General features: G+C 46.1%; 1 protein-coding gene across 1 annotated transcript in view; it reads left to right on the top strand.

Annotated features, from left to right (window-relative positions):
- LOC144933847 (sodium channel protein type 2 subunit alpha-like) overlaps positions 1–14,547 on the top strand; it is a 40,262-nt gene that overhangs the window by 1,765 nt on the left and 23,950 nt on the right. The window contains exons 3-13 of the mRNA XM_078859057.1: positions 458–549; positions 689–889; positions 2,879–2,936; positions 3,562–3,703; positions 4,794–5,006; positions 6,360–6,593; positions 8,294–8,575; positions 9,404–9,515; positions 10,617–10,855; positions 12,078–12,251; positions 14,090–14,449. Coding sequence (XP_078715183.1) covers positions 458–549; positions 689–889; positions 2,879–2,936; positions 3,562–3,703; positions 4,794–5,006; positions 6,360–6,593; positions 8,294–8,575; positions 9,404–9,515; positions 10,617–10,855; positions 12,078–12,251; positions 14,090–14,449 — 2,107 coding nt within the window. The remainder of the gene's footprint in view (positions 1–457; positions 550–688; positions 890–2,878; positions 2,937–3,561; positions 3,704–4,793; positions 5,007–6,359; positions 6,594–8,293; positions 8,576–9,403; positions 9,516–10,616; positions 10,856–12,077; positions 12,252–14,089; positions 14,450–14,547) is intronic.

Genomic DNA, 14,547 nt, shown 5'->3' with positions numbered 1-14,547 from the left:
CTTTGGACCACAAAATATGCCAGTCCTGAGGTTTATAAGTAGCACTTCTAGAGCAGGTTCAGCCCAAAGTTTTATGATATCGTTCTTGTGCTAAACACTTTACAAAAATGTGATTATCATCACCAGCAAACCAAGTGATGTGCCTCCTTTGGGATGTGGTGCTGGAGTTGAATAGTGGGCACAGTCGACCACTGGTTACTCGTCCAGTATAAAAGTGTTGCTTCGGTAAAACCTGTATGGTGAAGAAGACGTTAGTTAAACATGACAACTTACAAGGTTGAACTGTCACTCAGAGGAAATAATTATGTAGTGAGGTTTATAGTCTTAAATGTACGTGTCCAATTGGTGAAATGTATTAGGCTATTTTGGCATCTTCAGGATTAAGCGCTTTGTAATTTGCAAACAAAATCTGTTTTTGTTTGTACTAATATATATTATTTTTTTGTCATCTGTTTAGGATCGTGACATATGTGAATCCGAAACAAAAAATGTCTTCCCTTAAAACGTTCCGAGTGCTTCGTGTCCTCAAAACCATCTCCGTCTTTCCTGGTGTGTCAATTTAAAAGCTAAGTATCTGAAAAACTACTACTCACATATGAGAATACGCACGAATGTAAATCGCGGCACTCAAAGCGTTGTAACTTTTGTCCCTTTGTCGTTTTTGTCGTCACGTCTCTCTTTTTTACAGGTCTCAAAACCATCGTGAAGGCTCTCATCCAGTCGGTGAAAAAGCTCTTCGACGTCATCATCCTCACGATATTCTGCCTGAGCATCTTCGCTCTGATTGGGCAGCAGCTCTTCATGGGCAATCTGAAGAACAAGTGCGTGCTGTGGCCGGACGGAAACAGAACCTGGGACAACGAAACCCTCGCGTACCTCGAAGACACAAGTATGTACGCTTGTACAGTGGTCCCTCGGTTTATGATGCTATCGATGAACGATATTTTGATTAACGACCCACCTCCCATAGGGTCCCATTGTTTCTATTAACGATACATTTTCGATGAACGATGTGTTTACCATAATCACGTGGACCTGTCAATTTCGGACAAACGGATCGCTACTAAGTGGACTTGGCAGACCTCAGCCAATCAGTGACGCCCTTTTATGAGCGTTTTGAGAGCAATTTTTTCCTACCCCAACTTTTCCATCATCCTATTAAGCCATCCATATTCTTAGCCTAAGGTAAGAATTTTTATTAAATGTTCTATGTATGCACTTTTTTATGCCCTATTTATTCATTATTTACCAATGTTTCTAATAATATGAATGCTTTAATATGTTGTAATAACTTTATTTATTAAAATAGCGTGTTTAAATATTATAAAATATGTTTTTATGGTGAAAGAGGTCAATTTCCGATCCTCTTGGAACAAATTAAGCCTTTAACATGTATTTCTTATATTCGATTAGCCATAATTTAAATTAAGGTTCGGGGGAAGGACAGCAAACTAACATAAAAAGCAGTTCTAAAGAAATGAATTTTCAATCTAGATTTAAAAGTGCCTAGCTCCAGTGGCTTCCGAATATCAGAAGGAAGAGCGTTCCAGACGTCCGCAGAGCACGTCTGAAAGTGCACGATGCGGTGACCGTCTTTGTTCGATGGTTAGCCACATGCTGCTGCGAGGATCATCGGGGTTTGTGTGATGGTTTATGCTCCTTGACGAGAGATGATGTCTGCTCTTGAGCTCAGTTACCAATACATTCAGCGCATGTGCATACAGGCTGCCAATCGCCACTAAGTGTCGGTGATATCACCATGGTGCTTGTGCCAGTATAGGTGCACTTTGAGGCCATGTGAAGTGTCGAAGGCTCGCTGGCACGAGGTCATGGGACGTACCCAGGAGCCATGGGTTGTCTGACTGAGATGATTAGTGGATACACCAACTGTTCTTCCCACTATGCCAAATTGCTGCATTTTAGCTGCTCAGTGTGCCACCGATAGTTATGAGCATCATTCCTCTACCCTCTGCTGTTGTTGGAGGGCAATCTTGATACCGTTGATACCAGTCTTCGGAAAATACGCTCAGCTCCACATCCTCCTGTACCACATCAGTCCATCTCTTCTCTAGCCCGGGCCGCGTCCATTTATCCCCTTCTATCCGACCAAACGAAAGCTGCTTGGGCATGCGATGGCTGGGTCATGTGGGCTACATCCCTCAGCCAATGCAGCCTTGCCTGCCAGAGGAGTTCACCGATGGGAATGTTCCCACAATATTTCAAGGATTTGTGAGCTCACACAATCCAGCCTGGTTAAACCCAGGACGGATCTTAGGCAGGCTAACCTGATTGTTTCAAACCACCACAGATGTTCATTCAGAAGGGTCCACGTTTTGCAAACATAGAGGAGGGAAAAACTATGACTGAGAAGACTAGATGCTTTATCTGGAGAGACAGACCACGTAGCTTTCACACAGCGTTACGAAGCAAATGGAAAGATTATTCCACTCGACTGTTTCGGAGCGAGATCTCTGCTGACAAACTGGAGCTTGTCATAAGCACACTACCCAGGTACGGAAACTTCTCCACTCTCTCCACAACTGTCCCATCACTCATGGTGAGTTGAGGGGTTAGAGTGTTTGATGACACAAAACTACCCAGGCAGATGCTTAGTTCTGGTGGGGCTGAAGGTAAGGCCCCACTTTTTCGTGACATGCTCCAGGTTCAGCAGCAGAGCCTCCAACTCCTTCCCAGAGTGAGCAGCAATTACTAGATCATCAGCATATGTAATATGGTTGATCAATAGGGAGCCTTAATGCTCACCTATGCATCGATCAGCCTCCCAATGTACAATGTGCCTGCTGCATGGATTATTGCATCTGCCCGTAATTCAAACGGTGTTCTAACACATCAAACTGTTTCCACTGCATTTTTACAGATAACTATTACAAGTCCGACAATCAGCCAATACTCTGTGGAAACAGCTCAGGGGCCGGGTGAGTGTGCATGTCTGTTTATACTTTCAAACCCTGTAGCCCCTACTGCACGTTGGCCACGCGGCAAATGGGTACAGATCTCAGGAGCTCAGCGGGATTTTAGGCTTGGACCCTACTTGAATGGGGAACAGACATGCATCACACAGGTGCTGTAGGCCGCTGTGGAGACTGCACTCTCAGCAAAGGGCGGCGCAGCAAAAATCAATGATTGTCCTGCACTACGCTCCGATGTCTGTGCTCCCCGCGTTCGCGAACCACACTCGCCTCCGCCGTGAAGTATGGTGACACAGCCTCGTAGAACCGCACGGTGTGGGGGAGACCCCCTCATCCAACAGTGGACTGACAAAAAAACCGGCTGTACATATACAGCACGACACGTGTGATGATGGGATGCTTGCCGAAGGTTGCCCTCTCCGAGGTACAAAGAACCGGAACATTTTCAAGTGAGAAGAATATCTCACAATGCCAGGAGAGAAAGAGCTGTATGCAGTGCATTGTCTCGAATCGGTTTGTTATTGCGCAACTAACACAAATCTGGGATTCTACCGGTGCAGAAAGACTACACGTTTCCCCACGACCGCATGCCCCAGTGTCGGCTAACCCGTGGCTGCGCCGTCCCTTACAGGGAGTGTCCAGAGGGATACTTGTGCTTCAAGATTGGAGACAATCCCAACTTTGGTTTCACCAACTATGACCACTTTGGGTGGGCGTTCCTGTCTCTCTTCCGCCTCATGACCCAAGACTCCTGGGAGTATCTTTACCAGCAGGTGAGTCGAAAGACTCATTCTGTGTCTTTCATTTTTGTGTTGTTATTGGGCTTGTTTCCGCGGTCCGCCTGCCTCCCTGTTACACGAAAGACGCAAAGGTCAAAGACGATCACTCAAGATGTTCAATTAATTTATTGAAACTATTTAACTACTAAGCTAAAATGAAACTATTTTTATTTTACCAGGTAAGGCCCACTGAGCTATATGGCTCGTTTTCAGAAGCGACCTGGCCACAAGTGATAGCTCAACGAAGTGGCTTATCGTGTGAAAATGTATAGCTGCCAAATACTACAAAAGCACGTTTCTAAGTGTGGAGGGAAAAACCACAGGACCAGGAGAAAAATCCATGCAACCATGGGGAGAATATGCAAATACTTCAAATATACAGGCGTCAGGGTCGGGATCAAACCCACGACCTCCTGCATACCACGCGAGGTAGTTAACATCTCGTCACCGTGGCGTTTAACATCTCGCCACCATGGCAAACTTGCCGGCCAGCATTCCCAGCCGTATCACAGCTATTCCACTGAGATTCCTGGAATGGATTTGCACAAAAGCCGGAATGCGTCTTTGGTGTAACATCTGCTACTATTGGCATTTGCTATCAAATATTTGTCCCTTCTCTTGACTGTATTTTGTTTTCTCCGGATCTCTCTAATTCGATGAGTTTTTAATCTAGCTCCAAAAGCTGTAATTATCACCATTATGTTTGTTAAATCGTGGTAGTACATACACAGCACAGCAAAAATCTCGATATAAGCACACGATATATAAGTCAAGCTGTGATGTAAGCAATACATCCTTACATTACGCTGGTAGGGGAAGGCAATGGACAACTTCTGATAAAGCACCCTTCTGTGTATATAAGTACAGCTGGCCTTGCTCCCACGGGGTAACCTTGTAACCACCTTGTCTCCTAGACATCTGTGAAAAAGAGCCTTTTGCTGCACTGCTGTAATGATGTATTTTGTCATTGGTGAGCGGTCAGTGGATCACCCCAATTCATTGAATCGCCGCGGTGGGGAATCATTACACCTCATAATTACTCCTACAAAAAAAACCTTTCACTGCATCGTTTTGTTCCACCCAGACCCTGAGATCGTCGGGCAAGGTGTACATGATCTTCTTCGTCATGGTCATCTTCCTGGGTTCTTTCTACCTCATCAATCTCATCCTGGCTGTGGTGGCCAAGTCATACGAGGACCAGAACAGGGCGATGCAGAACAAGGACAAGGCGAAAGAGGCCGAGTTTGAGGAGATGCTCCAGCAGCTCCGGCTGCAGCAGGAGGAGCAGGAAGCTCTGGTGTGTCCACAGTCGCCATCTGCTCACACTCGGACACAGCCCACTGTGGATGTCGTGGGTGACCGGACACTCCCAAATATGTTTATATTATTAATATTCCCCACCAGGTACCCTGGGCTGGACTATCCAGGCAAAATGGTAGTGGGGGGAGCGGGGGTGGGCAGAGGTCTGGCCTCCCTGCTTATATTTGATCGTACATTGGCAATGAGCTCTCACTGACTTTTAATGATCTATTAATGTGCAACTCTGTCACAAAACAAACACAGCTGTATTGCATTGTTTTAACGTAAGATGATGTGCAACATCTGCAAGTTTCAAGCAGGGAAGTTGCACCATTCGGTGTCCTCATTATTCTTGAGATCTCCCACTGAATTCCCATAATTTAGCATCACTGCTGACGAGCACCACACTTGTTGATTTGGAAGACATTTGACTTCGCTTCCCAGCTGAGGCTAAAAGCACGAATGCATGGAATCCCTCCATCTGTCTGTCCATCTGTAACATGGAGTTACGATAATGCTCGTAAAGAGGATCCAAAAAACATACATAATAGGTTAAAGTTTTGTTTCTTCTCGGAACTAAGCCTGTCAAAAACTGTTCAAAGTTAATCAAAGCCTTGCCCAACATTTCGTGATAAAATAGAGCACTCAAATATATAATCCCCTTCAGCCAATGTGATGATCTCACATGCCGCCCACGTGACACACCAAACATATCGCTAGGCACGACCTAACCTTGGAAATGAACGTTGCTATCTCCCACGAAAATAATAAGGACAAACGCGCATTGGAAAGCATCGTTCAAACGCACGCGTGTGATTTTTCCCTGCCCATTTTATTTTTACTCCGCACTCTACAAAGTCTGTGGCGCCCATGCTAAACTCAACTAAAACTATTGATTCTAGATTTGAAGCTTTCGTGACTGCAAGGATTCATACTCTTAGTTCTTTCGGTAAAGTCACGTAGGTAAAAATAAATTGTAATTTCTTTCGGTAAAGTCACGTAGGTAAAAATAAATTTTAATTTCATTTTTTACCTACGTGACTTTACCGAAAGAACTAAGAGTATAAAACTATTGATTTTTTTTACCAGGTAAGGCCCACTGAGCTAGTGGCGATGAGGCAGTGAACATCTCGCCACCACGGCGAGATGTTAATTTGCGCGTTGACACGGCCCACTGGTCACGCATCCGCCGCTTGTTCCGGAGACCCGCGGGTCTCTGGTCTGGCAAGGTCGCGCTGGTCATTGCTGTGCGAGCATTAACAAGCTCCGTCCGCTTCCACAGTGGAATCGAACCCACGACCTCCTGTAAACCAGGCGAGGTAATTGACATCTTGCCAACGCGGCGGTGCAGGCTGCGGGTCTCACCAGGAGAAAGAGCCGGTTCCGCCCCTGCACGCCGTCCGAGTGGTCACGCAGCAGCTCGGGGAGCACCAAGGGGAGACGGAGCATACGCGGTGGGTCGACGCAGGTGGCGGCGGCGAGCGCGGCGGACGACAAGGTGGAGTCCCCCCCAGCCCCTGTTGCGCCCCCCTCACGGAAGGTGTACATGCTGCACCCCGACTACACCGAGGACGAGGTGGTCGACGTGAGTCTCGGCGCGCACGCCAATCGGGGGACGAACGTGAGCTGTTAACAGTCTCAAATTCATCGTCATCGTGATCCGTGGGGCAGTTATCCGATAGATGTGCCACCGCACATTTCATCATTGGTTTCCACTTTCCTTCTGTCTTGCGCCAGTGTGCTCAAGTAGTGGCCACGTCTTTCTGGCACCAATCTCTGATGTCGTCGTTAAGACATTCTCTGTTAGGTCTCCCTCTCTTTCCGGTTCCTTTCATTTTTCAGAACAACGCACTTCTAATTTCCCTGTTGTTGCCCATCCTGCATATGTGTCCAGATAGTGCCAGTTTCCTTCTCATCACTGGCAGCATCATCATCAGGCCTTCTTCTATGTGCAACCTTTTTCTTACTTCTACGTTGGTAAATTTTTGGGTCCAGCTTAGATGCAGTATTCTAGCTTGAATTCACTGCTGTTTTTTATGTGTTTATTTTTTTGTCAAATTTTTTTTCTTACCAATTTTATTCCGTCTTGATTTCAAGCTTTCGTGACTGCAGGAATCCACACTCTTTGGTTCTTTCAGTAAAGTCACGTAGGTAGAAAATAAATAGATCACGGCGTTTCGATCGCAACACAAGCAACCGTCATCAGGTGAGATAAACACAGCAGGAGAGCTGCTGACGCAGGAGAAAGAGCTGCTGCAACACGAGGTTATAGAGGCTTTAGGTGGGCTCAACCCATAGGTAAGTGGGCGGAGCTAGAGATGGATTTTGTACGTAAATGTAAGAGATTAGCATGTAAATGTGGCTTTAGGTGGGCTCAATCCAAGGGTAAGTGGGGCAGAGCTAGAGATGGAATTTGTACGTAAATGTAAGAGATTCGCATGGCAATATGAGACGGCTCCGGCAACCGGGGGCTGTGCCAATGAGAATGTTAATGTCAGTGAACCGGTCAACATGTAACAAAAAACCCGCAAGAGCAACTACGAGGAGAGACCAGCGTGTTAACGAGAGAGATACAGACACTTTTACCTGTGTCTTTAGTGTCTACATAGCCAACCATGCTAACTGGAGGTGTGGGGGAAAGACAATAAACTAAACGCAAAAATAAGTTCTAAAGAAATTATTTTCAATATAGATTTGTCTCCATACCTTCTTTTCTCTCTTTGTGTCTGTCTATCACCCACTACCACCCACTTGCCCATCCCAATACAATTATTTCATTCCACCACCTGAGCATCGAGCTTGCGCCATTAGGATCCTGCTTTCAAATGCAGGCGCATTAGCCTACGAGACTTTGCCCTGCAGAAAAGCAGGGTGAATGGCATTGGTGATGGTTGCGCGTTGTATTCATCTGCACTCGCGCGCAGTTATATGTTTGTGTTTGATATCACACAGCCTGTCTGGGCTTTCCAATTATATAAGTGATCGATTACTCATCCGTTTGTCAGTTTGAGTGGTCGACTTATGGAAGTTCTCAAGTGTGCTGCTGGACGGGAGGTGATTGCAGAGCTTGGTGAAGTCATTGGCATCGCCGGTGGTGGCACGCTATGTGTGGCATGCAGGGGGGTTCTTGCTTTCGGGAGGCAAGATGTAGGGATGGCCGTCATTTGTAAAAGGAGCCCCACATAATCGGCCACAAAAAGAGGATAATTTAAAGTCGTTTAATCTACTACCCTGACCAATCGTCCCAGCCCTAACCCGCACCGTGACCTCCTTTGTTCTTGACAGCCCCTGTTCCCACCGACGCCAATACAGATGGGCCAGTGCAACATCTTCAACTACCCCGACGGTAGCGGCTCGCCCGTCAGCAAACGAGGATCGAAGAAGACGAGCCTGACGGAGGAGGAGAAGAAGTCCATGCAGGACATGGCGTTTCACGTCTGGCTGGAGCGCAACCGGCTCGGCAGCTTCCACAGCCAGTGCGGCAGTGGCGACTCCGTCGGGTTGCCTCCCAGGGGAGCGCCAGGCCGGCCGTGCGTTGCGTTCGAGGACAGCGACGTACTTTCACCGGTGAGCGCTCGCCGGAGACGCGTGGCCAGCGACGGCATCGTCTTACCGCCCGTGGACTCGCACTCGTATGTGTCTGCTCTCTCGTGTCACTCTGCTTCTCCCTCCTTTTCATGTCCACTGCTCCAACGGCCCAGGCTCTCCTGTCAAAACCCTCAGGTGACCTTCCGCTCACCTGGGAAAGTCACTGCTGCTGCTGCCGCCATATCCTGGAATTTCCTTTCTCAATGCCGAAACAATTTCTCTATTCGAATCCAGGCCCACGGCTTTCCTCTTCCCTTCCTAAGTCTGACAATCATTTGAGTGCTGGTGCAGCGCTTATCTCTTCAGTTGAAATTCCACATTCTTGTGGTGGGGGCAAGTCACTCCATCCGAACATGATTTACTCCCTCACAAACGATAATCATTTTATCAACCCAGGAGGGATGAAACGCTGAATCCCCCCCCCCCCCAACTGGACATTAAAAACTGGCAAATTTCCAATTTCGAGCCGTGCACTCTCCCGATGCGCCATCGTGCCAGAGCCGATTTCAAATTCTCTCGCAATATGCCGACAAGGTCATTCCCCTAATTTATGAGCCGTGAGTGGTGAAACACACACGCTGCAACTGTGGAGCATACCCCAGGCGCAAGAACAAAATTACGTTTTCAGCCCGTAACGGGTTTACTTGTGGACGTAGGGGCCACTTATGAGCTTCCAGTGCCTCCCCCTGTGGGTGTTGCGAGAGGCTTGAAAATTGGGTTAGTGTCATTAAATCGCAACAGGGGTTGGCTTTTTTGACCACTAAATGTGAGCGTGCGGGCTGTGCATGTGTCCGATGTTTCTAATAGGACCATGGGATTCCTTTGCGAATGAGGTCCAACTCCATCCAGGTGCCGTCAGAGATATTTGATGACCCGGTGAATAGGAAGAGGGCAGTCAGCACAATAAGTGCAATGACAGGTAAAATACGGAATGCTGATATAAGAATATATATGTTCGGGGCATAATGATGCATCCACACTCCCCACTTTCCTCTTTCACCTCCAGAGACTTGATGACTTGTCACGGTTTAAAGTCACGATTCGATTAAAGAAGCTGATTATTGTTTTTTTTACATCGGCATGCATTAGTAGGTCCTCTATTGGCTGCAAGGGTCACAAGGAACTCATCACATCCAATGTACAGATATCAGTAAACGTTGAGTTTTGCACGAGCGATTAAATGCGTGCGTCGTATTAAGATGAAATATTAATCAATTAATAAATGTATCGTTCCATCCGTAATATACAATGTATACATGTATATATGGCATCGGCACGCACACACATATACCACAACTGTGGGTGAGCACTGGTTTGCACACTGCGCTATGACCACTGTTCACCAAAGTTTGTATCCCAGCCATGGCAAACATCAGTGGTGAGTCAGTTTATCCGTAATAGAGATATTTGGGTTAGATCGCTTAAATATATAAATGTGTCATTTAACCCGCCACTACCCGACACAGCCAACTAGAAAGGGTTGTCACGTAAACAGAACGTGCCAATTCATCACTAGTACAGCACACCGGTGGGTTGGAGAGCCAAGCCACGACGAGCAGGGACGTGTGGCAGCGTACAGAACAACAATGGATGTTTCTGAATTGCTTTCTGCAGCTCCAACACATAGCCCCATAGCCTTGAACAACTTGTGCAGCACGGTGGTCACTCAGGCAAGCACTATCCAGGCTCAACTCTGCTGAGCTTATGTTCTCACGTGATTGGGGACTGTCCAGGTGTTGTTGTCTCATGATCATACTGTATACACAGGGGCTCACGTTCGCCTGTTGGAAGAAACTAGTTTTCTGCCATTGTCAGAAAACAAGGAAATCAGTCGAAAACCCCCCCACAGATTTGATCGCTTTCTACCAATTATTATCGCAAACTGCTTTTCTGCCAACACACAATTCTGAAAAAAAATAGTCTTGAAATTCAAGTCTTTCTTTGGATACACGTAATAATAACAAGTGCAAGTGGAAAGCAAAGCTGAATGACTAAACTATTACTCCCTGGACTGCTGCAGAGGCTCACGAGTCTAAGCAGAAGTGTCCTCCGTGCTGGCACGCGTTTGCCAACGCTGCCCTCATCTGGGAGTGGTGTCCAATGTGGATTCGCATCAAGCGGCTCGCAAAGCTCGTGGCCTTTGACCCCTTCATGGACCTCGCCATCACCCTGTGCATCGTGCTCAACACGGTCTTCATGAGTCTGGAGCACGACTCTATGAGCGAGGACTTCAAGAAAGTGCTCCGGAATGGAAATGTCGTGAGTAGGGGATTTGCGTTAAAAAAAATGATCAGCACCATTCAGCCTTTGTGAATTATGCAAAAGAAAAGTATTGACAGTTCCTGAAGAACTGTATTGTGGTCCAAATTTACTGAAGAAATACATTGCACATGTTTCTGTGTATGGTTCGAAAGATATGGTTTTCTGGCCTGCATTTATTTTTCGATTATGATGGGTTTCCTTGTGATTTACAGGTTTTTTTCTATTAGGGAATTTGCGATAACTTTTTCTAAGCTCACGAGAAATGCGTCGAATTGTGTAAATTTTTTTCTATTTGTATATTACGTATGCGATTCGCACCTCCGATTAACATGGTTGGTTATTTCCTGTGCGAAACGGGTTCAACGTACATACACGTGTAGAGGATGTTCGGGACATCCTCACACAAACGCCACACAACCACGGGTTAAGGGTCACGGGAATGCGGGTTAAGGGTCACGGGAGCGCTGCCGTGTACGATACGCAATCAGATCATTGAGTGGAGGACACTGTAATCGGATTGGCCCCAGGAGGATTAGCGGTGGCAAAAACCCGAGAAGGTTTGACAAGGGGGAGAAAACCCCGGGAGGGTTAACACGGGCGGAAAGCACCAGAAGGGAATGGGTGTTAAAAAGGGGGGTGGGGGCTATATAAGGGAGATGATTTGGAGGGTTCGGGGTTGGTTTCCGATGATGAGTGGAAGTATGGTGTGATTTGCCTTGGAAATAAACATCCTGCTTAACCAACTCAAGTATCCTCTTCACGCGTGTACGTGATAGGTGTACTTGATTTCCGCTGCCACTAGAGGCGCTAAGGTGCACCATTGTTTCGATTTAAAGCTTTCGTGACTGCAGGGATTCATCTTCTTGGTTCTTTCGTTAAAGTCACGTAGAAGGAAAATAATAAAATAATAAAAATAAAACTTAATAAAATACAATTCTCACCACGTTTCGGCCACAACGCAAGCAGCCGTCCTCAGGTGAAGAATACTATCAGGAGGGGCTCTAAAGCTCTGGATGCTCTTCCGCCGACAGGAGCGCGAGCAAGGAGTTTCAGCGCTGTACCTTTACCTTTTGATGAAATTCTGGTAAAATACTTAACTGAAAATGCAATAATATTAACCGTGGTTGTGACTGCATCTTGGTGAGTAATGAGTTGTTAAAAAGCGAGCGTCCGAAGGCAAACCTTACTGATGAGTGTGACTTTTTCCAATTACCACCAGTTCTTCACAGGGACTTTCACAGCAGAGATGGTGCTGAAGATTATCGCCATGGACCCTTACTATTACTTCCAGGAGAAATGGAACCAGTTTGACTCTGTTGTCGTCACCGTCAGCCTGGTGGAGATGTGGTTGCCAGATTTCGATAATCTGTCTGTGCTGCGCTCCTTCCGGCTGGTAAATGAAAATTTGCACGGGGCAATTATTGAACATTCAGCCGGGTCACACTGAGGCAAGAGTAATAAAAAAAACGAGAGCAAAATCTTGATCATGAAATGGCCAGGTTGGTTCAGGGGTCAGAGATCTGAGCTGGCAGCCTTCAAATCCTTGGTTTAAATGTGGGTTTGAGCCACCTGTGATTAACCTGGCTTCTCAATTGCATTGAGCTGAAGGTCTCAGACATTTGACCAATGATTAAATAAAAATGATGATATGGTTTATCACTTTATTTGGTTCATTCAAGTTCTGAGATATAATACATTTTGCATTTATTGCGATGCAATGAACAATGTTTGTAGGGCTATGAAAGGTGTACCCCAGGTGTAGCTATTACAGCTCTATTTAATTGGTTTTTGCAGTAGTTCACATTATCTGACACGGGATGGTGCACTGCTCACTGCAGCGTCATGAATGGAAATGTATTCATCTCATCACATGAAGCCGAAAGCGTGAGCAAAATTTAATTGGTGAAATAAAAATACAAATTTGGGGTTAGGGAGGTCAACTCAGCCCATCATTTCTCCAAGGTAAATAAAATGAGGCACCACATGTGAAGACGATACCAGTGGTTGTCCCTCAGAGAGACTGGTCTTAACCATAGGAATGTGGAATTTCCACCACTTATTCATTGCTGCCAACAGACACGCAGAGCTGAGAACTGGGTTTGAATTTTTATATATATATTGCCCTCAAGCAAAATATAATCATGTTCAGCGGCCGAACTAGACTTGAAATGCATATCAATCATTGTCTGCTTATCCAATTCCCCTTATTCATTGTCAGCATTGGGTCTTCGATGTCGATTTCCAGTCTACTTTTTTTACAACTCAGGTTTACTGCGCAAGTGCGGTTTGAGTATAAACACTCACCCGTCGTGTGTTTTTTCCTTCACAAAGAAACGCAAATTCAATAAATGATTATTTATTAACCCGTTGATTCAACTTAAAATGTATGTAAGTGTTTAGCTGTAATATTCTGCCAACAGATGGCATTTCGTACTCGGTGCTGCAAATTGTTCAGCAGAGGATTTGTAACCGCAAGCGGCAAAGCCAATACCACAAATGGAAGTTATCGTAACTGCAGTGCTCTCGCGTGACTGCACCTAAAAGCATTATCTGCATTAGACCGCCCAATAATGTCTGTCCCCAAACTGATTTACGAGAATTGGTTGGGCGGACCCTGTCTACAGGTTGAAATTAACTTTTTCATCAATCTCCCATCCTCCGTCTTCTCCTTATGCTGAATGTCTGTTGTCATCGAGCAACAAAACTCGTGATACTGCATTTGGCAGGGTTGCACGCAAGCGCAAATGACAAAAAATAACTCAACACATTTGACAATAATGCTTCCCTAAAAGAGGAAACATCATGCAATAGGATACGTTGTAGGCAATGGCCATTCTGTCCGCATTGAATTTCAGTTGCGTTGAGTCTATGTTATTGATATTGGTGTATTATGTCGTTGTGATTATTTGACTGGGTGGCTCAGCCGTCAGCGGAAGGCTCAGAGGTAGAATAGAGTGCATGGCAGCTGTGAGCTCAATTCCTGGCTGGGGTTTGCCGGGGAGGGGGGGGGTAGACGTAGTCTTATCTCTTTGTGGTGGGTAAAATATGTACCAATTTGCATGAAAGTCAACTCCATTTCCCTTTTGGAAAAACTCAACCCCACCAAAGGAACATGACATTTCCACCAATGGCTGAAGCCTCTAAATATGAGATGTGTGACACACCCATACTCAGTTTCAACCACTGGCATTGTTGTTGTTATTGTAGCAATTATTTGTTTTTGTGTTGCAGCTGCGAGTGATTAAACTGGCCAAGTCCTGGGGCACCATGTACTCGCTGCTTAAGATAATCGGGAACTCGGTGGGAGCCCTTGCCAACCTGACGATCATCCTCGTGGTCATCATTTTCATCTTCGCAGTGGTGGGCATGCAGCTCTTTAAAAATAGCTACGCCAAAGAAAATTGGAGCTTGCTGCCCGATGATATGTTGCCGCTGCGGTGGCACATGTGCGATTTCTTACACTCCTTCATGATCGTCTTCCGCATCCTGTGCGGAGAATGGATTGAGAACATGTGGATATGCATGCAGCTGGACGGAAAGCCTCGCTGCATCATCATCTTCATGGCGGTGCTCATCATCGGCAACCTGGTGGTGAGCGAGCAGACACGTGTGTCCTGACCTACGTGTTCATGGCCTAAAAAGGGAAAATATGTAATAGGTGACGTTTCAGACCATGGTCCTTCCATGTA

The sequence above is a fragment of the Lampetra fluviatilis genome, chromosome 1, assembly GCF_964198595.1.
Source record: "Lampetra fluviatilis chromosome 1, kcLamFluv1.1, whole genome shotgun sequence".
NCBI lineage: Eukaryota > Metazoa > Chordata > Hyperoartia > Petromyzontiformes > Petromyzontidae > Lampetra > Lampetra fluviatilis.
Note: the sequence above shows the minus strand (reverse complement) of the source record. Positions and strands in the feature narration are given on the sequence as shown.